Here is a 21,809-nt window from a genome sequence, read left to right on the forward strand (position 1 = left end):
CAACCAATGACTGACAGTTAGCCTGGGACGCAGTAATTCTTGAGCTTGTAGCGTCATTGTAGAGAGAATGAGATGTTGAGGCAATGTTAAGAGTTTTTTAAATATTGCTGGCCATGCGCTGCGCCACATTTAGTACGCGTGCTTCCAGCTGCTTCGAGAACCCATCGGCAGCATTATCTGACCTATGGTTAAAAAGCATAGCAGGGCCCCTTCAACTTCTTTTCCTCGTCCTATTCTTCACAATTAATCTTACAGTGCGCTTGTAGAGAACGACAGGAGAGAAAGCTATTACGGCGTGCGACAAATCTCTAGCTCGGCTCGCACTTGACATATTCTAGAAACTTTTGCAGAGGTCGATTCCTAAGCAAATAAGAATTTTTATCGAAGCAATCGAATTCCTACTCAAAAAAAAGTGTGGCAGAACCTATAGAATGCCTGTTTAATAAAGCACATGTTCTGCATTCTGCAGTGCATTCGAAATTGTCACAACGAAAGTAAAAAAAAAACCTACTGGGCGATGAGACAAATTTTTATTCCTTCTGAAGCAGAAAGGTCGAACCTTACAAAATTTTGAGCAAGAGTCGGCTAAAAGTTCGAGACCACTATACAAATTTTTCAGGGTGGCACGAGATATTTTCCGTGCCTTTACTGAAAAATTCCGGATGACCACATGGTTTGTCCATACCAGCTCCAGCTTGTCGCGCTTGCCTGGTCGAGCTTGTACAAACAGAGGCCAGCAGGTTAATGACAATCGCGGCTATAATAAACAATAGGGCGAAGGTGAGTACGATGAAAGAGACGGGTATCACGTATTCACTTTCATGCGTGGACTCAAGAAAGTATTGCTTTGAGTCACTAGTCGCCGAATGACGATGGTACTTGCACGTGTGCCTGAAACTTTTGTTGGAGAAACTGAGATATGGCAGGCCATCGAAGGCTCCGCGGATCAGGTTTGTGAGGAGAGCAGCAGGCTGGCGCTCCTTGCACGGCTCGGACATCGGCTGTGCTACGAAAGCCTGAGCTGAACTGTTCTCGGATAGCGTCGGCATATTGTCATGTGAGCTGTTCGAAGACATCTTGTCCAAGGACTTCTCAGCGTTGTGCAGAGCGTCTTCAGCTTCACGTGTGCTCCTGGTCTTGTCTCTTAACTTAAAAGCATCAAGCGGCTTGACGTCCATGTCATTGCTGCCGATCAGCCTCGAGTGGCTGGTGGTCTGCGCAGTCCGGAAGGAGATACGAGTCGAGCGTCGGCGAACGACCGCGAGGGATGAGTTCCCGCTGTCACTTTTCTGGCCGACATTGTTCAGGACGTATGGAGGACCCACTTCGTTATCGGTCTGGGCAATGGATGCATTGAAGTCGCGGAAAAAAGGGTTCCACCGCCGGGATGTGCCGTGGACGTTCATTCTCGGGTAGCCAGAGCGACCGAGCAGGGCTTCGAGGATGAAGTCTGCTCATGCAATTAAAAACAAGAAGGAGATGAACGTTGATCAAGGAATAATGGCAGAATTTCACAAACACACTGGTTCTCACCTAATAACCCAAAGGTCGCGAGTTCAATCCAGACCATGGCTGTTTCACTTAGATGCAAGAGTAAATGCTAGAGGCCCAAGAACTGTCAGACATCATTTAACGTTAACGAACACAAGATCATCTAAATTGCCGGACCTGTCTCATGATCATGTCGGGATACTGACACGTACAACTTTCGATAATTTGTTATATCAAACACATTGTTCAAGTGAAGTCGACGTCTGCCGACTGTGGGGATTGAGTAGCTGCCGGATGCAATAGAGTCGAATCCACTTATAACAATACTCAAATGCCATGAAATTTCATTTTTATAACGGGTAATTAGAACAAATGGGTTGCGCGAATAGTGGGGTGGCAGGCTGTTAAAAAAACTGTAGTATAGGTTGGAATATGCCAACATACGTCAGGATTTAGCTGGCGATTTTTTGCAAGTGCTGGACAATGCGGACGCTTTTAGAAGACCGTCACGAGCTGAATAGAGCCAATGTAGTGGAACGTCTAAAGTTTCGGAAGTCGAAACTCTTTAGAGGCTCAAATGTTTACTCATAGAGCATGTCTGATAGCGCATTAGAAGAAGCCACCAACGATCTTTCGCCTCTGGAGATTTTAAGAGGCAGCTTCGCCATGGTGCCTCACCGTTATGCGGCGAAGCGTAGTGCCAGTTTGAAGGGGCGCTCGTAGGCACCAGGGTTGTGGGCGCAGATTCAGCACTTTGAATTTTGTGTTTCTCATATTCAAATATTTTACGTTTCATTACCTCTCGGCAAGGAGCACGCGTCAAATAGCTCCGTGAGGATCGTATAGCCAAAGCGCTAAACGAGCTTTAGCCGAAGAATATACATTAGTTAATGCTGCCGGGACACTAGTGGGCACAGTATATGTCTAATGCTCACAAATACTGCATGACCAAGTGTAAGTTGAAGCTGGGATGAAAGAAACAGTTAGATCCTCCGTCCTCTGTCGATCCTCCATCCTGCAAAGTTCTCGCCCAAGTGAAATCGTTCTCCACAGACTTCAGTCTTACAAAAACAGCTTAATGTTTTACGCGTAATAGTTATAAGAGATACCTTACTTGATATCGAGATTTCTCTATTTTTCTTGGTGAGGCTTCGCATTTTCGACAAATCACGTGTCTGCATGCCTGTGAGAGCATGCAGACCATTGTGTTGTTGTTTTAAGCGCGGAAAAAAGCTAAACGAAGTGGGTTGCACGTAAAGTGCATGTCAACACAGCCACGTGTTATACCAAAGCGAATTAGCGTATAGATAAATATAATCCCTTATAAGAAACACGCACCTATTATTAATAGGGAATTTCAGTTCGGCCGCAGACTTCTTTGGACTCGAGCAATACCGATTCACTGCCGGCGTAACCGTGAGCACGTGAATAGAGGGGGGCAATTTGGAGGCACAATTACAAACTTGGGAAGCACAGAATTGTTATTGTAGAAACCCAACGTCTGCCATTTCTCCGCTGATATGCATTCGCTATGCCTATATTTCGTAGACCCCTTTGAGTATACCAGAATGCTGTGAACGCAAAAGCTCCTCCTCGAATTGCTAATTCAGACACGTGAACGAGCATGGGCCAAACGTAAGTCCCCGGACCAATCCTAGTTGCAGATTAGAACGTCGTCCATTCTTGATTTACTGCATCGCAAAGAATCCATCGAAGCAAAAATTATTTACTACGTTCCGAATCGTGGTGATTTAAGAGCTCTAGGCTCTCGTATTCAACACTATCCATACTTGACGGAGACGACGGCAGTGATGGTGACAAGGCCTGACTAAATGTGCGCGCTTAGCAGACGAAATGTTAGCAAAACAGATGAACCTCACGTCACTATTTTTTTTTTTGCAGAGAAGAGATCAGAGGTGACCACAAGGAAGCGATATACCAGCTCTAAAAATAAGCACCCTTAGCGACCAGTGTGCCAGATACCAGTCATATAAATCAATCTAACAGATAGTTGCATTTTGGGTCGCAAATCGCTGCTAGAGGGTTGATAACTGCTCGCGGATGCAGAATATTTTACACGCGTAAATTCGGTGTCAATGCTTTGAAGGCATCTCGTTCTTCCAGTTTCACTATTTTTCAAAACACGATTGGTGGACAGAAGCTAATATTGTTCGAAAATGTTCTGCAGAGTATATAAGCCACGATTTAACGATATGGCCTAATGTCCCAGTGGTCCTAATTTATTGCCCTTCTAATTAAAGGTGTAAGTTAGCAGCTGCACTTGCAGATTTTGTTAGCTGACGAACAAGAGCCACCAGTTTGCTAAACACACAAAGAAAGGTTAGTCACGAAAGGAAGCGTGGACGGTCATGTTGTCACGGGCACCGGTCTCGTGATCGTATAGAGTCATTTTGAAGGAGCCCCTAGTGTAGTCCGTATCTATCCTCATTGAATAATATTTCTTTTGAACATGGATCCTTCCGTCATGTAACTAATCCCGCTTCAAGAAAAATAGAGGGGCCTTCACTAAACATATGCGGTAAACCAGCTTTGGCGGCCGCCCACTTGCGGAGTTGCACTCACCGTTAGCGGATACCGAGCCATCTCGGGTGGCGACGTTTGCTAGGCTGGCGACCGCCGCGGTGAGCAAGGAGATGAGGCAACTGGTCAGCCATGCTCCGGGCGTCATTTTGTCGGCAGCGCGGTTACCGCGTGCCCTGGATGATGTTCGGCAGGGGGGCCCGTCGTCCCGAACGCGACCGCGCAGACAGCGCGAGGAACGCGAGATGAAGGTATATTCAATGGTGCGAACCCACTACGGGAATTTCTGAAAGAAGTGAAACGCGGATGCACGGATAGAAGGGTGGAAACCAAAACCATATAAAATGAGGCTCTCAAATGAAATGGTAGAGTTAGATGAAATTTCCGTAACCCTTTCTCGACCAATAAATGGAGACAAGAGAAACCACCTTGTAAATTTCTTTCTTCCTTTTTCTTTTTTCTTTCTTTTTATTTTTCGTTTGTTTATCTGTTTTTTGTTTTTTTTTCTTCAGAAAGTGGACCTCAACTCACGCGCATACCTGCGCAACACTTAAGCTCTTGCATGCAACAACAACAATATGCGTTTATATCCGAGCCACTACTAAATGTGTCAGCGTGAAATAACGTCACCTCGATAATGTCAATAGAAGATCCTATTGCCTTATCAGAAACGGCTGACTGCTGAAGGCAATCTCACCTTGATAATTTCAAGCCTGCTCACTGCTTCTGCAGTTGGCTCTTACGTCACTGCGTTTAGACTGGTGTGTTTCGCTGCACAGACGTGCTTGCGCTTGCTCTCGTCGCTCGACAGACATGAATTTACAAGCCTGACGAACGTTTTCGTGGCGTGCTTGTTGGCGACTCGAGAAGACCGTGTCTTTCTGTGGCCATGAACTGCAGCTGGTACATGTGATGCGCTTTGTGCACTGAATATTCGCAATTGTACGGCAAAAAATCTGAACGGTTGGGTGATGTTGCGTGGCAAATTGCGAGTGCGTTAGTTTCCTAAGGACAACGGATGAACGAAATGAGAGCGTGTCGTTGTCAAGCTGACGTCGACATCCGTTTTCTTCATGACCCGAAGGTACGTTTGTCCGTATACTACATATTTCTAAGTCGTTTCATCGGCACCATCTCCACCATGTTTCATTCGTGCTCTAAAATAAAATTGCCATGTGTGTTCCCGATTTTTAGCGTAAACCCTGGTATTGAAAAAAAAAACAAAGGCACGTGGCAGTACGTTTTCAGAACAGGCGTTTTTTCTTCAGGGTTGGTAAACAATTCGTTAATGGCGATTAGCGCAGCAGACTTCTTGTATTACATCTGTTCACTTGGTTGAGAAAAATCGAAGCGATGCTATGGCATTGCTTAGTGCATCGGTTTTGTGCAAAGTATTTTCTTGCCGGTGTTCCAATCGCTTCATTGCAGTATTATAATTTTGCGCCAATCTTGGCAGCACCTTAGCTTATTATGTTTCTTTGAAATTTAGATGCGTGTACACAATTACGGTAAAGCGCCTTCTTAAATGATTTTCAGGTGTGTGAGCCGTACTTCAAGCTTCAATATTGAAGAGCCACTAACAAATATACTAATTCAAGAACCAGAAGCGCATTAGAGGCACCCAGGGGGGTTACATGGTTTAGTCTAAGCCCAGTACTAACATATTTCCCGGGCCATAAGTTATAGGAGTGACTACGCTCCACTGTGAGAGGGGCCAGCACAAAAGAGAAACGCCGCTCCTTGTGTCGATCACAAGAGATGTTTGGGAAATGAAATATTTTTGTTCTTGAGGGGGTGGGGGGGTCATCACCCTCATATTGTGCTGAATAAAATACTTCTGGCAGGAGCACACACTCTCCTCAATAACTACGTGTTTATAAAGACAAGTGTTCAAAAGAATAAAAATGAAACTGCAGAAAATTTGCAAACGAGCAGGAACAGTTTCTATGCATGTTGGTGATAGTTTGTGTGTGTGTATGTGTGTGTGTGTGTGTGTTAATAAAGAATGAATAAACTTTACCCTAATTATTTCATCACTTTGCTGGTCCATCAAATACTGCTCCTGTAGATCGACAACACGTTCGATAGCGCACATTCTTTTACTTTTTCGCGGAAAAAATGGCTCACAGGTAAATGTCTAAACGCTTTTAAGTGCAGTAGATTACGTAAACCAGCGCCTTTTTGTCGCAAAAGAAAGAATAAAGATAAAAAGATGTAAAACTTGCCGCGAACGCTTTATATTTTGACGGGAGACGAAGGTGGCAATGGATTCACACCATCCCGTACGGGGGGGCTCGCTCGGGCAAAACGAGTGGCGTCATTGAGTGACGTCAAACGAGTGACGTCAGTGAACAGGCCTGAAAATATATTTTTAGGTTGCATTGCGACGAACACGACAAGCAAGCATCAATTACCGTGCGACACTCTGCTGCTATTAAATTAAAACCACACATAAGAGAGACATGAAACACACGGGTGGCACTTTCTGTTGCGTTATCCAAGGAGGGTTCTTTGCGTGGGCGACTACACACATCCAGTCCTTGAGCAGATGAACCTCTCATTTTTCAAAGCGGAGTATTTTGTAAATGCAATTAGCATGGAGCATCCAGTGGGCGAAAAGGCCGAAATTCCAAGTAACTTCGGGAAAAATAGGACCCTTCTATAGGCGAAATCCAACATGCCTGGCCCGCCAAAATGCAGCCTTCTTAAAACCAACCTTATTAACATGAAGTTATTTTCTAGGGGCAAGCGTAAGGGAATAGCACCAATTCTCTCGCACGTATCCACTTTCACAAAGTCATAAGCTATACCTTCACATTGTCTGTAGGAAAATGTGAATTTGCCGTATTCTGGTGTGTGCATTCGCAATAACGACGAAGCAAAGAAAAAAAAATAGAAAGTGATCAGACTAACTTTTTCTTAGTTGTTTAGTAATGTAAAGCTTGTTTCTTATTTTATGTCTCAGCAAGGGAAAATTTTCAGTGAAAGTTCAATATACAGCTGAACGAAGTACTATATAAGCAATAGCTATAGTGACCGCAAGCCCGCACTGCATGCCTGATGATGTATGCGGCTAATAAAATCAGTAGTGCGATCATTACCAATTAAAGGTAGTTTCTGAATTTACTATTTCGCATATTGCACTCGAACACGTGACAGCACGGTACAACGTCACCAGTTCTGGAATCGCCACCGTCGTAGCACTTGCGCCAATGGATTTCGCAGGAGGCAGAAAGAGTAGGCAGATCGACAACGAATCTGTGGTTAATCACGTTTTATTCGAGGAGGACAGCAGACTGATGCATGGATTGTGTGGTCATTCTCGGACAATTCAAGGGAACGACAATGGCTTCTACGAACGTGTCTGGTCCTGCAAATAAAGCCAAGAAGGAAATGACAGGTGGGAATGTTTAGCAGGGATCGTTGACTCAATTTCGCAAATGCATTAGCCAAAGCAATCGAAGCATGCCCACTCAGAGTATTGAGTGGCAAGTCAAAATGTCGATAAAAGATGAATAACTTAACTGTGCAACAAATAACTGTTACATCTTATTTCGAATAGAATGTCAACTTTGTTGTACCTTATTACAGCTGGTTGCAACTTTGCCTTGGCGTAGGGGCGAGAAGCCATTCCATTGGTGGGTATAGTAAAATTTTGGGACTCATCCAAGGTTGACGTTCAACAGATTTCAAAAAAGAGTTGATGATAATGATGATGATGACCCTTGATACTCTGGCGCACACCCACAAAAAGGGATTGGCCAAGAACCGGGTGGCAGGATATTAACTAAAAAACTTATGGTTTTTCAAACGCAACGTAATTTTGGGCTGAAAAATATATAGAAAGAAAAGCCAAAAATCGAAAAAGGAGTAAATCTGAGCAGGGAACGATGCAGGCTATCAGATGAGATTTGAGACAGAGGTAATGGTGGGTCTAATATGATATATAAGATGATATGATATAGTCGCCAATAATATGATATTCTCGAGTCGCCAATAATATGATATATAATATGATATATAATGGTGGGTCTAATATGATATATAAGAGTTAAAACTGAAACTAAAAGAAGCCAAGGTAGTCACGTGATTTAGTTTTAGCACCAAACACACAGCCAAATATAAAGAAGTCATATTATGTATGGGTTTGTTAGTATTCAACAGTAAATAAAACGATTTTGAAGAAGCAAAACGGGTTAGAATGACCACAATATTTTTCCCGTGAAAATATTTTTCCTTCTAGTTTGGTATCTAAGCCACAGGTAAGTTGCAAATATAGAAACTATTCATTACACTTTGAGCGTGACTGCACACAGTGCGTACTCACAAAATGGAGTTCTTGTGAAAGTAACAACTTGGCAGGAACATTAAGCTTTGACGCTGCTTTTTCTTGAAGCTGTAGACCAGGATAAGTACAATGTTACAAGCTGTGCCTTGGCATAGAGACTAGAAGTCAACGTAGGAGTAGACGTAAAAAAAAAAAAAAAACATTGTGGGTTTAATCTGGTAACCGCATCTCGTTCAGCCGAATTTCACTCTAGATTCATGAATAGCCGATATTATTGTTAGAATGCGGACGGAGCTGCAACATGTGAGAATTAGTGTTGGAATTCAACTCTTGGATATTAGTTGGCGTTTTATGCATTTACGTTTTTTTATTCACCTGCTCACCATTTTTTTCTTTTATACTTCATGTTAACTATAATTGCCCGAGGGTCCCACCACAGTATTCGACTATAGAATCCTCGTCTGTATATTTTTCTGCATCGCTTTTCAATGTGTTTGAGTAATAAATTATTTTGACATTGACTTTGATGTTTCACAATCTGAGTTTGTTGTTATGCTGAAACTGCAATTTCGCAGCGGTGCTTGGTTTTTTTGCTAGCTGATTAACTGGAGCGACCTTTTGGCTAAATAGGAAGTGTACATCGAAAAGTTACTACTCATACTATTGGCAGATTTCATTGACTGATTGATTGATTGATTGATATGTGCTGTTTACCATGCCAAAACCACCACGCAAATATGAGAGATGCTGTATTGGAAGGCTCCGGAAATTTCGACCGCCTGGGGTTCTTTATTATGCACCCAAATCTAAGCCCACGGACCTACAGCATCTTCCCCTCCATCGGAAATGCAGCGGCCACACCGGGATTCAATCCCGCGACCTGCGGGTTAGCAGTCGAGTACCTTAGCCACTAGACTACCGCGACGGGGCTTGTGAATTCCATTGAATGAACAGGAGTAAAAGGTTCTGGCAAAGAGGAGTGGGAGGTTGAGCACTGAGAGCGGGGCTACTTGGTCTACCACTAGAATGCGCCACGCTCCCGGAAAAAAGGTGAAAGGGGATGACTGGGGAAACAATGAGATCGAAACATTCTAAGCCCCGGCATATTATCGGTAGGGCAGCAGCAAAATGCGAATGAAATCGGTCACTCACCTCTTCTTCATTTTCCTTACACATCGTATATATGTGCAACGACGCATTCGGCAGACGTCCAGTTGTCATCGTCGCTCCCCGTACAAAACAGGACAACAGTGGTTTGAAGCTACGCATAGTTGCTACCTTTGTCGCCGCACTCGCCAGCTGCAAAAACGAAAATCGGAGACTGTGGTGCTCAAAGGCAACGCGACCCTTCGTACTGCGCCTACTCTGCTTTTCAAGGAAGAGCTGCTCTCAGCGCTGCAAAAGCACTCTCGCTCTACTAATGGATGACAGTGCTCCTGCACCAGTTCGACCTTTCAAACACGCCGGCTCTTAAGAGGGCACCTTCAGCGTGCTTTTGAGTGCTCCTGCTCTCCCGATGGAATTCGTCATAAGAGGGAAACCCGGCAAGATCATGTGACCTATAGACAGCAAGTAGGATAGCGAGAGGTCTCTTTCAGAAAGGGATTCGTGTGGATCTTTGTGTGTATAATACCGCTGAAGATCAATCGTTCGATTAAAATGCAGATATTGTGAGGAACCGGTTTATTCAGCCAGGCTCGAGCTAAATCACGCTGGTGATGATATTTTCAGATGAAGAAGGTGTACAGGTAATGATGATATCAAAGAGAATAAAGAGTCATTCGCTTGTCGCGCTCACACTAATTCCCCCGCGCGGTGAAAGCGGCCGCCTGGTCGCTTGACAGTATTATGAAATGCGTCGCGCATAAGGCTTTAAACAAGATACTTGCACTATCTCTGTTCCTCGGCAACAATGATCAGGACTAGCGCTAAGAGGAGAAACGCGGTAATTGTCAGGAGATGTCTGTTCGACCACAGTGTACGGCCCAATAAAGCGACTGATGAATTTGTCGCATAGGCCGGGGACGCGTAGTGGGGTCCATAGAAGAACTTCGTCACCAGGGGAAAAATTTACAACACGGCGAGACGAGTCGTAGCGAGATTTTCGAGTGTCTTGAGAGAGGCCGGCGTTAACACGGGCCTGGTGACGGCAGTGTGCAAGACGAGATAGGAATTCTTCAGAGAAAGGAGCCGTCGAGGGTGCAGGGGCCGAAAGGAAAGAGACATCCAGAGCGAAACTTGGCGAGCGACCATGGACGAGAAAAAATGGAGGAAAGCCGGTAGTGCGTTGAGCAGCCGTATTATAGGCGAATGTCACGAAGGGTAGAATTGCATCCCAGTTCGTGTGGTTGGGGTGAATGTACATGGCGTTCATGTCCGATAGGGTTCGATGAAACCGTTCAGTGAATCCATTGGTCTGCGGGTGGTAGCTAGAAGTGGTCTTGTGAACAGTGTTCGAGGCACGCAAAACTTGCTCGGCAATGGAAGATAGGAAGACTTTGCCACGATGACTGAGGAGAATGCGTGGAGCTCCATGACTCAAAATGATGTGGCGAAGAAAGAAATCGGCGATCTCAGTGGCAGTCCCAGATGGTATAGAAGCTGTTTCTGCGTAGCGGGTAAGGTGGTCGACGGCCGTGACAATCTAGCGATTCCCATTGGATGATATAGGAAGAGGGCCATACAAGTCGATTACAACGACTTCAAAAGGTGAGGTGGGACAAGGAAGAGGTTGCATTAAGCCAGCCGGAGCAGTTGTCGGTCGTTTTCGCCGTTGGCAATGGACACAGGAGGCGACGTACTTAGCGACAGCTGAAGAGAGGCCAGGCCAAAATCAACGACTTCGTATTTTGTCGTAAGTCTTGTGATAGCCTAGATGAGCGGCGGTTGGATCATCATGAAAGGCTTCCAGAACTTCACGTTGCAGAGAACGTGGGATGACGGGAACCCACTTGTTGCCATCGATGTGGTAAATGTAGCGGCATAAAGCATCACCGACAAGCTTAAATTGCTTAAGTTGTCGACGGAGTCGGGCGTTTGGAGGAGTAGTAGAGCCGGTCAAGCGGTCAACAATAGTACGGCAGTATGGGTCGACACGTTGTTGTGAAACAAGGACGGATAGGGTGGCAGGTGATGAACTTAGCGCTGCGATTGGAGAGGTGCTGTCGTTTTGGAGTATCGATGGTGAGTGGCTTCCGCTGGGCAAAGGAAAGCGCGATAGAGCATCAGCATCTTGATGCTTCTTCCCAGATCTGTAGGCGACATTGAAATCATACTCCTGCAAACGAAGCGCCGAGCGACCGAGGCGACCCGATAAGTTTTTCAGCGATGAAAGCCAGCATAGGGCGTTATGGTCGGTCACGACGGTAAAATGACGGCCGTGAAGATATGGTCGGAATCTTTGCACTGCCAAAACAACAGCAAGGCACTCTTGTTTAATCAGGTCTCGCAAGCTATCTTTTTCAGAAGGGAAAGTAACTTCCGCAGCACAGGAAGAGCAGCGCCCGTGCAGCTCTTCACGAACGATGTCGCGGATAAGCGCACGCAAGTCGAGGGGTGCAAGCAAATGAACCTCGGTGGCATCGTAGCAAAGGCGAAGAAACTGAAGCTCGTCAAGTCGCTGACAGATGGTTATCACGTCCTGGGTAGTGGCAGGATTTTGCGTGGCGAGGGCGTTAAAGGCGACGGTGTTAATGCCTTTAATAATGTGGCTTATTTGGTCGTTCTGAGACATGCCGGTGTTAACGCGCTTGCACAGTGCAAGGACATCCTCAATATAAGAGGTGTAAGATTCACCCGGCAGCTGCGTGCGTTCAGCGAGTTTCTTCTTTGCTGCCTCAGTGCGAAGCGCAGGGGCACCAAATATCTGACGAATTTGCTGCTCGAAAGTGTCCCAGTCGGGAAGATTGGGGTGGTGGTTCCAGAACCAAGTTTTCGCAACGTCGGACAAGTAAAATGGGACGCTGCGCAACTTCTGTGGATTGTCCCACCTGTTCAAATCGCTGACGAGGTCGTAGTTCTTGATCCAGTCTTCGACATCATCGCCTCGGAGACCGAAAAACACAGGTGGATCACGCAGGCGAGTGTTGTTGGGCGGAGCGGGTGGCGGTGGCTGCAGTAGGACGGCGACGTTGGATGGGCCAGGGTTATCTTGGGCCGCCATGGCAAGGGGGTTGTATGCGACGACTCGAGCGGAGCTCCAGCGAGAACGGGCGAGAGTACTTGAGGGAACGAAAAGCACAGTCCACCACTTGCGAGGAACCGGTTTATTCAGCCAGGCTCGAGCTAAATCACGCTGGTGATAGTATTTTCAGATGAAGAAGATGTACAGGTGATGATGATATCAAAGAGAATAAAGAGTCATTCGCTTGTCGCGCTCACAATATACAGATTGAAGAGAAGTACAGAGGCCCTTCCTAAATAGGTGCAGTAAACCGTCCATTTGGTAACATTGCTTTGGGGTTAATCCCCGCGAGTGGAGAACGAGGGAATTAGGGTGGCGTCGTTTGCTTGGCCGGCGATCACCGCGGAGTGCAAGCAGATGAGGCAACAAGTCAGCCATGCTTCACGCGCTATTTTTGTCGGCGGTGCTGCTATTTCCCTGGTTCCTGCGTCTTCTGGAAGATGTTCGGTGGGGGGGGGGCCGGTCGTTCCGAACGCGGCTACAACCGCCGAGTGCGTTAGAAATTCGAGATGACGGTACATTCAATGGTGTGAAACCTTCTTGAAGATGATGATTGCCTATATATGTGGCTCCCAAACACTCTGGGGCATTGGTCGAGAAACGGATTATGTACCAAGAAAAAGTTATCCCACAACATTTGTATGGCTACTAAACCAAGAAATAGATTGAATAAAATATTGATTGTAATGAAAGAATGAAGAGGAATAGTGATATTTTTTCTTGTTCGCCTTTTACTGCGACTAACACCTACTGCGGGGAATCAGCGCTTGTGTTTGTTGTTTCCTGAAAGAATGGAACAACTCAGCAAAGGGAATAGGCCGCAAGACGTACGGCAGTAGAGTTTGGGGAGGGGGGAACAAAAAAGAGGGGAGCATATGCGAGAAAGGTGATTTATACAGAAGTAAGAATATAAGTAAAAATATTTTGTTTAATGAAATGCGAATGCACTACAATAGCGGAAAAAGCGAGGCGCACGTGCCTGCACGGACACAAGGAAAAAGAAAAAAAAACGATACGCTGAAGGGGTGTACAGAAAGAAAAAAAAATCACAGCATATCCCCCTAATAAATGATGAGGAGTGGGCAAAGCTCCAGAGGTACATACATCGGGAAAACCAGGAATTCTTCGTAAATTTTGCTTGCTCTGTCCATCCGTTCATCTGTCTGTCTGTCTGTCTGTCTGTCTGTCTGTCTGTCTGTCTGTCTGTCTGTCTGTCAGTGTGTCTGTCTGTCAGTGTGTCTGTCTGTCTGTCTGTCTGTCTGTCTGTCTGTCTGACAGACAGACAGACAGACAGACAGATGTCTGACAGACAGACAGACGGACAGACAGACAGACGGACAGACGGACAGACAGACGGACAGACCAAACCAGACCAGACCAGAATTTCTGCTTTGAAGTTTCCCGAGAAATGCTATCATCTTAAAAAGATGCGCTGACGATTACGATACTACCAAATTCGTGTGGCGGCAAGGCCAAGTGTGTTGGAAGTTTTCGCTTGCTGCAATGTGTCGACTGTGCCATAAATAATAATTTTTGGGAAGTAACACAGCATCGACTTCTCCATAATTCTTCTTTCTGCGGATAATCAAGGTACCCGCTATACACATATGCAAGATGTTATGTGTGGTTTGCTGATGCTGATTTGTCTGGTGACGAATTATGGCTGATCACTTTGTGAGAAACATTAAACCATACATTCGTTGCGTAATCAGCATTGCGTGCTACATGGCTGATATTTTCCTCATCTGCCAGGATATATTACGTACAGATTAAGGTGATTCATTGTCTGACATGACGCGTGTATAGGTAATTTTTTTTGTTTTGCAAGTGAGTTACAAGCACAGCTGTTTCTATCTGGTGAAAATGAATAAAAAAAGGCGGTGCTTGTTGGTAGAATGCTTGACTGCCACACAACGGGCCAGGGTTCGATTCAAAGTGGATTCTGGGCGTTTTCTTCACAGCAATTTTTTTGTGTCTACCAGTTACTTTTTTATTGTGTATCTAATACTTCATTGACGCCTAGGGAAACGGTGACGGTGATGCTACTCAACCTAGGAACGGTCTCCTAAAAGCAGTGCTCTAAAAAAAAAGACATTTGACACCAGAGTTATCTCATCGGGTTCTGTACTTGTAGCATAACCCGTTAATAAAGCAGATGCGAGGACCTGTGCGAAGGACAACAGTTAAGGCATTCAGCTTTTTTTCTGTGAGCTACTGGCAAAAATACTGGCAGGTTGGCGCATATATTGCCATTAGCATTTACGTGCCAAGCGTCACCCATTACGTGCGTTTCCTCGTTCTCGTGTTTGTACACTGTTATGCATACGTCTCATTTCGGTGTGCATGTACTGGATAGACAATGCAGTGGAGGGTTAACTGCGGTCTGTCTTCAATCTTTTTTTGATGCCGAAGTATCAAACGGCTGAGTGACTGAAGAAGCGAGTGTTTGTTCGAAGGAGGCACCACCTAACGCGCTATCGGCTACGCACTTCGACACAACGGATATAGAGCAAGGCAATTCTTGGTTGTAGCGTGGTGCCCCGCTGGCTCGTGTGACTTGGCGCGAAGGCAGATGGTGCCATGCTGCCTCGACGCCAGCGCTTCCTTTTTTTTTGTGAGGATGGTGACATCTACTGAAGACGTCGCAGCCAGACTGTGCCCCAACGCTGGTCACGGAGACACGTGTGCGCATTGTGTTGTCGCACTGTGTGGTGTTGCCACTTTACCCCGTTCCTATGTGCTCTGGCAAAATATGCATGCATGCTCACGTGTCACCACTCTTAACGAAAGAAGGCTGCCGTCGAGGCATCGCAGATGGTATTGCAACTACGCCACGTAACAAGTTTTAGACTGAGCGTTTGGATAGCTATGATATCGACACTACGTAAAGTGTCAGCCATAGGGTATACCTTATAGGCTTCGTTTCTTGCTTACTTGATAGTCTAGCACGGATATGCAAGAAGACTCAAGCTTCAATGGTTATTGTTTTTCGCCATTAACTCGAATGCCAACATTTCAGATACGAAGCATGAAGACCGTTGGCAATGAAATGAAGGAGATGAATACGAACGGTGATGTAATCAAAGAGGGCAACACACCTTGATGCTTTTGAGTACGTTTTTCACAATGCATTACATCCCGCAGACGCTTGGAAGCGAAAGAGTGCTAAACCGCGGTGCTTCAAATTTGATTATTACGTATGTACGCCTTCGTCCTCTTTCTGGTAGGGCACAGAAAGCAGTTGAGGTTTGTGCGTTTTTGAACTTTCGTTGCAGTAGTGGAAAAGAAAAATGCCATCGCGTATGAGTGCAATAACATCTAGTGAAAGTGGACAGAACTTTTGCGACATCGGCTGGAAGGTTTGGTGAATACATGAACAGATAAAGTTGACGCTACTTCCCCCTTCTGATTCGCTACGGCTAAAGAGGAAATGTTTGCACAGCTACGTAACAGGCACAACGAAGCTGCGTGCAATAAGCTAGGTTATTTTAATCCCATTAACTGCACCCTTGAAAACTCTAATGCCTTTTGCAGATATACGAAAGCCCTTCTGTTCTTTTTCATCGTCAGGCCATGAGGGTGGCTCCATCAACCCGGTCTCGGCTGTAAGAAGCCGCCTGAACTCGTGTTTGCACTCGAGCTATCTGTGAGTTGGTGCAGCAGTGTTCGTTCCTATGAGTGTTCGTGGGCCTTTGTGTGAGCAAGGCGGCAGGCCCGAAGTGCCTGTTATAGGCTAGCGTGTTTGATTACAGCTTCTGTGCAGGCGGCCTCCGCGGCAGTTGCGTGTATCTAAGATTCGCAAACACTGCGGTGCTTCTCCCGAAAGATGGCGCGAGGGGGCCCGTTGCCATCGAGAGCCTCGTTGGGGCTGAGCAGCTTTTCGTGTGGTGCCAAGCACGCGTGGCTGTATAGAGATGTCGACACTGTGGTTGGGAGAATGAGAAATAGGAATAGTAAACACAGAAAAGGCGAGAGGATGGTGTCACAATGGAATGGGGCCTTCGTGGACGAAGAAGGATTCTTTCTTCGGCAAGATGGCGTGTTACGTCGAGCGTACTCCCTTGTCGACAATCAGCTTTATTCCTTTATTCTTCTCGGCGGAGGAAAAAGGCACGGGCAATCCGCTAAGCCTTTTACCGCACCTTTTTCTTTCCTCTCACATGTTTCATTTTTTTTAGTACACTCTCCCATGCGCTTCGGTTATTCCTTTTTGCACGATGTTGCAGACTTGCGATAGAGTGATTTAGTCTTCGTGGTTTTATAAAGTGTTTCGATGTGTTCCTTTGGTCTATTCTATAAATAATAATTATAGCGACACATGCATGTTGCCTTCATCTGTACGTTTTACTTATTATCTGCATCAGATTTATTTCGTCGGCGATGCACGTATAAAATGACGATCGAAAACAGGTTTGTCACACTGCACTTGTGCCATTCAGAAAACTGTAAAGTTAATTAGTTTTACTGCTAGAACAGAGTGTACTTATGGATGCCTTTTCAAGACTAATACATCCTTAGTTTCTGTTGTCTAAGCAGAAATGATGTGTGAAACATTACCGAGCAAAACACTACTTTTGCAAACCAGCAAATTGTACTTTGCTGCGCATGGTGTGATAACTGTATGCCACTTTTCAATGAACACTCTTTTGTGAAGCGATTCGGTGATGCTGTGGTGTGATGTGGGGTAGAAATGTGCAACTTACCAGTTGTGCTGATGCCTCATAAAATTAAAGCGAATGTGAAGCGAGTAATATTTCTTATGCGAGCGATCATCTATCCAACACTGCACTCATTGCACTTGCGAGTAATCAAAAGATAAAGAAAAAACAGAAGATGAGCACATAATTGCGTGGACGGGTCTTTTATGTCGTTTTAAGATCCAACGTGGCATGCTTGGAGGAGAGGTGGAACTCTTTCCGCATAAATCTCGCAACTGTGCCTTTTTTTTTTTCGCTTAGTGCCGTACGCACCCTGTATACCACGCGCCGACTGGAAAAGCTGCACAGTCAGTGATGTTTAGAAGTGCAAAAAAAAAAAATCGAAAATTTGAAACTTAGGTGCCCGGTGTTTCGTTGCTAGTTGCTATTGAAAAAACAAACAAAGAAGGTCTCTGGCTGCCAGGGCTCTGTGTTTTTTCATAAACTGGAGAAAAATCCAATGAGCACTCACCTGTAACATTTTTTACTATTTATCTGACAAGCTCTGGTTTTAACGGCCAACATGACCCTGTTTCGTACTTTGTCAAAACAGCTGTTCAAGTGGTCAATGATACATTCTCAATGGAAGGATAGAGTATAGAGATACCAGATAATAATAACAGCTGATAGAGATAATGAATCCAACATTGTATTGGGGACGCTATTTGTGAAGTTTTAAGAGTTTTATAGTATAGTTATCATATTGATACGGAGAAAACAGGTAGATCGAAGAGACAGCATGCCTTCGGCAGTGACCGGGCCTGCTTCCTTCGGATAACGTGCCTGATAGTCCAGGGTTTGAGCTATGGTGGCGTTCGTACTCTCACCCACTTTCGTCAGGTATTTATGTGGCTGGAAATCCGGGAGTGTTAATCAGCGCCACTGATGGCCATAATGCAAGTGGGAAACATTCTTTTTGCCAGGTGCATCGCTTAGCAAGTAAACCCTTCCCGAGCGGACAGCTGACCAATAAGCCCTTCCCTACTGCCTGAAGGCATCCTGTCTGCCGGATCAAAAAACCCTCGCTATGAATGAATGACGGAACCATAGCTCAATTCGTAGAGTATTGGGCACGTTATCTTAAAGTTGTCGCCTCGGTCTCTGCTGGCGGCATGTTGTCTTTTCCTACACTTCTTTCTTCACAAGTATTTGAGAATCGCTACACTTACAACAGTACAATTAACATTTCTTGTACCATTTTGGCTTCGTTATCTGTTGGTTGTGTGAAAACAAACAAATGATCCCCGAGAATTGCCCTATTTCATTTTGCACGAGTTTTCCAGTGACATTACGACGATAAGCTCTTCGATGAAAGGCCACCCCGCTTTCATCACAGTCGACGAGTCGCCGGAACTGCTAGGACGTCTGGCAGTGGCAACGCTTACAACCTTCTGTGACCACGAGCTTCCTGAATGTATAAGAATTTCGCGATAGACTAGCAAGTAGTTCAGCAGAGTAACGAAGAATCCTTTGGTATTTTGATACAAGCCGTTCATTCCTACTTTTTGATGCGTTTGATGTAATTTGAAGTTTTCAAGTGAGGTGCAAGGCAGCCTTCATCTAATATTTACCAGGAACTTGTGCGAGGGTGTTCCCAATGTTCACGGGCTCTTTATCATTCATCACACGGAGTTGATGCTTTTTGATGCATATTTTGTGGCTGCCTTTTTTGAAATTTAGTATATACTGAGCTTTGTGGCATATGTCTGATTGCAAAAACCCATACCGTTAGTCTTAGACTGTTGAAGGGGCACTAAATTTCCCAGTGGTCGAAACTATTTTTTTGTGCCATTGCAGTTGTGCACGAGCCGACAGCGATGGCTTGCTGAGTTACATGCGTTTGATTTTTGTTGTGCCAACTCACAATTTCATCTCATAAACGTATATATTCAGCGTAAGAACTTCGCAAAAAAAGAACGCATAACAAATGTGATGTTATTTAAAAATGTGTAGCAGAATTAAAACTCCTTCAATGAAACTAGGTCATCTAATATAGACATCCAAATGGGTGGTTCTTTCTGAATGCGATACATTTTTCTTACCTTGTTTTGACTTATCCTTCATTTTGTCGCGGAGGTCGGCTGCTTTGTCTACCTCTTCAAATGCCCTTCCTCAGTGGTCCAAATGAAAACGCAAGGCGAGCACGTACCTACTAGCTAGCAGATGAACTTGGTAATATCGGTTGGTGGTTTAGGGACACTTTTTAACTAGCTTTACGTGTTTAAGTCACGAAGTTTTTCGATGAACGAGAGATGTACGGCTTCACAGCAAAGAAATCATGGCATCATATTCGGGACAGAAGTGTTGCTAAAGTGGTGTGGTAACGGAATTGTAGGAAGACGGGAATAAAGTTATTTTGCAGGAGCCTGAACGTTTCCTATAGCATTCACGACCGTAATAATACCCGTTCAACTTTCCCCGTGGAACTGGCTATGATACTCGTCTCCACCACATGTGCAGTATGGACGGATGGATGGATGAACGATTTTAATATGGTCCTTCGGTGCGTACGTTTAGCAGTACGGAGGCTGCGCGAAATTCTTTTACATGAAAAAGCATTTCTTTGAAGTGCATATGGACACCAGCGCTCAATCTACCAAGGACCCATTTTCGTACAATTTTTTTCACCCATATGACCAACACTACGTTCCCCGGCCATATTCAGGAACTCATCGGAAACGCATCAGTCCACCTTCAACGCCGCATAAAGCATGATGAAAAAGAAGACAAGGATCGAGTCGGCCGCAGTCTGTAGGCACAAGTCACATCAGTGAAGGGCATGCAGTGGGGAATACATATTAGATGACCGAACGTGGGTTTATAACACGCAGTGATTTATTTTGTTACGTGCAGAGCTCGCAACTGAACACTTCCAGAGCACCTAAGCCGTCGAGCAGCCTCGCTTCGATGTGTATGTCGATGGCAGTTGGCCCACTAAAACACTGCTCATCTTTTGAGTTTTTTTTTCGTTAGTGCCGTCGTTCAGTGAAGAAATAAGCTCAAGGACTGCGTCCCAATTTTTGGCTCCATCATAATGCTGATAATATTTCATTTTATAACCTAGTGGTCATTGCCGATCGAATACTTCATCGTGAACGATACGTCGCTGCAGCACCCAGGAACTAGACAACCACGTAAAAACATAAAGCAAAGAATTCCAGCTTGAGCGGTCGTTTTGAAGAGTATTGCTACAAGAAAAAAAAAAAAAAACGAGGTTGTTTCTTCGCTGTCGGTGAAGGTCGTTTCGCCTCGCGACTGTTCACAGCAGCTAACTCATCAAGGTGATGATCATGGAGGGCCTTCTTCCACCCATAATCCTTATCACTTCGTCCATGCAATCCCCGTCTTTAAAAAAGTCATCATTGTTATCTGAGACACCACCCTTCCGCCTTCCTTCAATAATGGTTCTTTCTCTCTCTCGCTATGTACCTATTTGTTTTTTTAGTACGGTAATGCACAAATCTAACGCAAAATTACTGTGTAGCCGATTTCCATATAAGCGCATACGCTATACATTTTTGTTTGGATTTATTTACTCTGGCATGCAAAGATGAAAATTTCAAAAAAATCATCGGTGATTACTATTGTACTGCCTGATACGAATACTTAGCGCACCTGTTAATACGTTTCTCGCTAGCACCCGGCCTGGCCGTGACAGCGGAGAAGGCAATAACATAATGAGGCTTCGTTTACATCACCTTCCCGATCGCTAGCCTGCTTTCACTTCTCGGAGTTCACCTCAACCGTGCTGCAAGAAAAGTATGTTTGTGCGAGTAACATTGGTCGTCTAAAACGGCCATGCAACGCCTACTGCCAAAATAGTTGCAGAGTGCTGATCAGTGCGTTGTAACTCTTCAATTTGCTAATTAACGAAGTGCACAGTATGCATCCTTATAAGGCAACACGCGCTTACGCGCAGACGCACATGTTGTGGACGCTGCTGCTGCTGCTACTCCAGATTAACGCTGCCCGAATGCTTTGTAATGAATGAGTCTTTCTACCACTCACTCCTTTCGCAATCGTGCATTTGCTGTTCAAAAGCAAACCAGCTTGAACGATTCTCGTGCAAAGATGAAAGACAGGTGCGGCATGGATTCGGGGGCGAAGGATGTATTTATTCCTTGGTTCGCACCGGACTATAATGACGCCCACTCGGTGATGTGATTCAGTTGGTTGTGGTGGCAGAATGAGACGAAAACGATGGGCTTATGAAGCTTCATGAGACGGAACTTAGGCTGTGGGCTGTCTTGAGCGCAATTATTCAAGAATATCAATGCGTTACGGGGTTATTGTACATACACATCGCCTATCTCTATCCTCATCATCATCTTAGCCCCTCCTTTTCACCTGTCCTCTGCGAGGAGTAGCTGGCCAGAGCGCACAAGCTTAGGCCTACACCTATGCCTTGTTCTGAAGAATTTGTTATCTTTCTCTCTGTCCTTCACAAGGTAAAGTGAATAACAAAGAATATTATTGAAGTAACCAGATGCGACAGTTCATGTAAACATTCACGTAGTGCCTGAACATGAAAAGAAAGTACCGTTAGCACATTGCACAAACAAAATAACATTGCAGTATTCTACAAATATGTTCCCAGAAGTTTTTAGTT

General features: G+C 45.0%; 1 protein-coding gene across 1 annotated transcript; it reads right to left on the reverse strand.

Moving 5' to 3' along the window:
• Positions 1–543: 543 nt before the first annotated feature.
• LOC142803245 (uncharacterized) lies at positions 544–4,278 on the reverse strand. The gene is made up of 2 exons (XM_075888357.1): positions 4,075–4,278; positions 544–1,450 (listed from the first exon to the last, which is right to left on the reverse strand). The coding sequence occupies exons 1-2, from the start codon at positions 4,178–4,180 to the stop codon at positions 603–605; spliced, it is 954 nt and encodes a 317-aa protein (XP_075744472.1). The 5' UTR covers positions 4,181–4,278; the 3' UTR covers positions 544–602.
• Between the last annotated feature and the right edge of the window lie 17,531 nt (positions 4,279–21,809).

The sequence above is a fragment of the Rhipicephalus microplus genome, chromosome 3 (assembly GCF_043290135.1).
Source record: "Rhipicephalus microplus isolate Deutch F79 chromosome 3, USDA_Rmic, whole genome shotgun sequence".
Lineage (NCBI taxonomy): Eukaryota > Metazoa > Arthropoda > Arachnida > Ixodida > Ixodidae > Rhipicephalus > Rhipicephalus microplus.

Excerpts from the sequence above, each read along its gene's own strand:
- LOC142803245 (XM_075888357.1), bottom strand. The coding sequence starts at position 4,180 with ATGACGCCCGGAGCATGGCTGACCAGTTGCCTCATCTCCTTGCTCACC. Across the intron at positions 1,451-4,074 it reads TGGCTCGGTATCCGCTAACG|ACTTCATCCTCGAAGCCCTG; the intron begins GTGAGTGCAACT and ends TTGCATGAGCAG.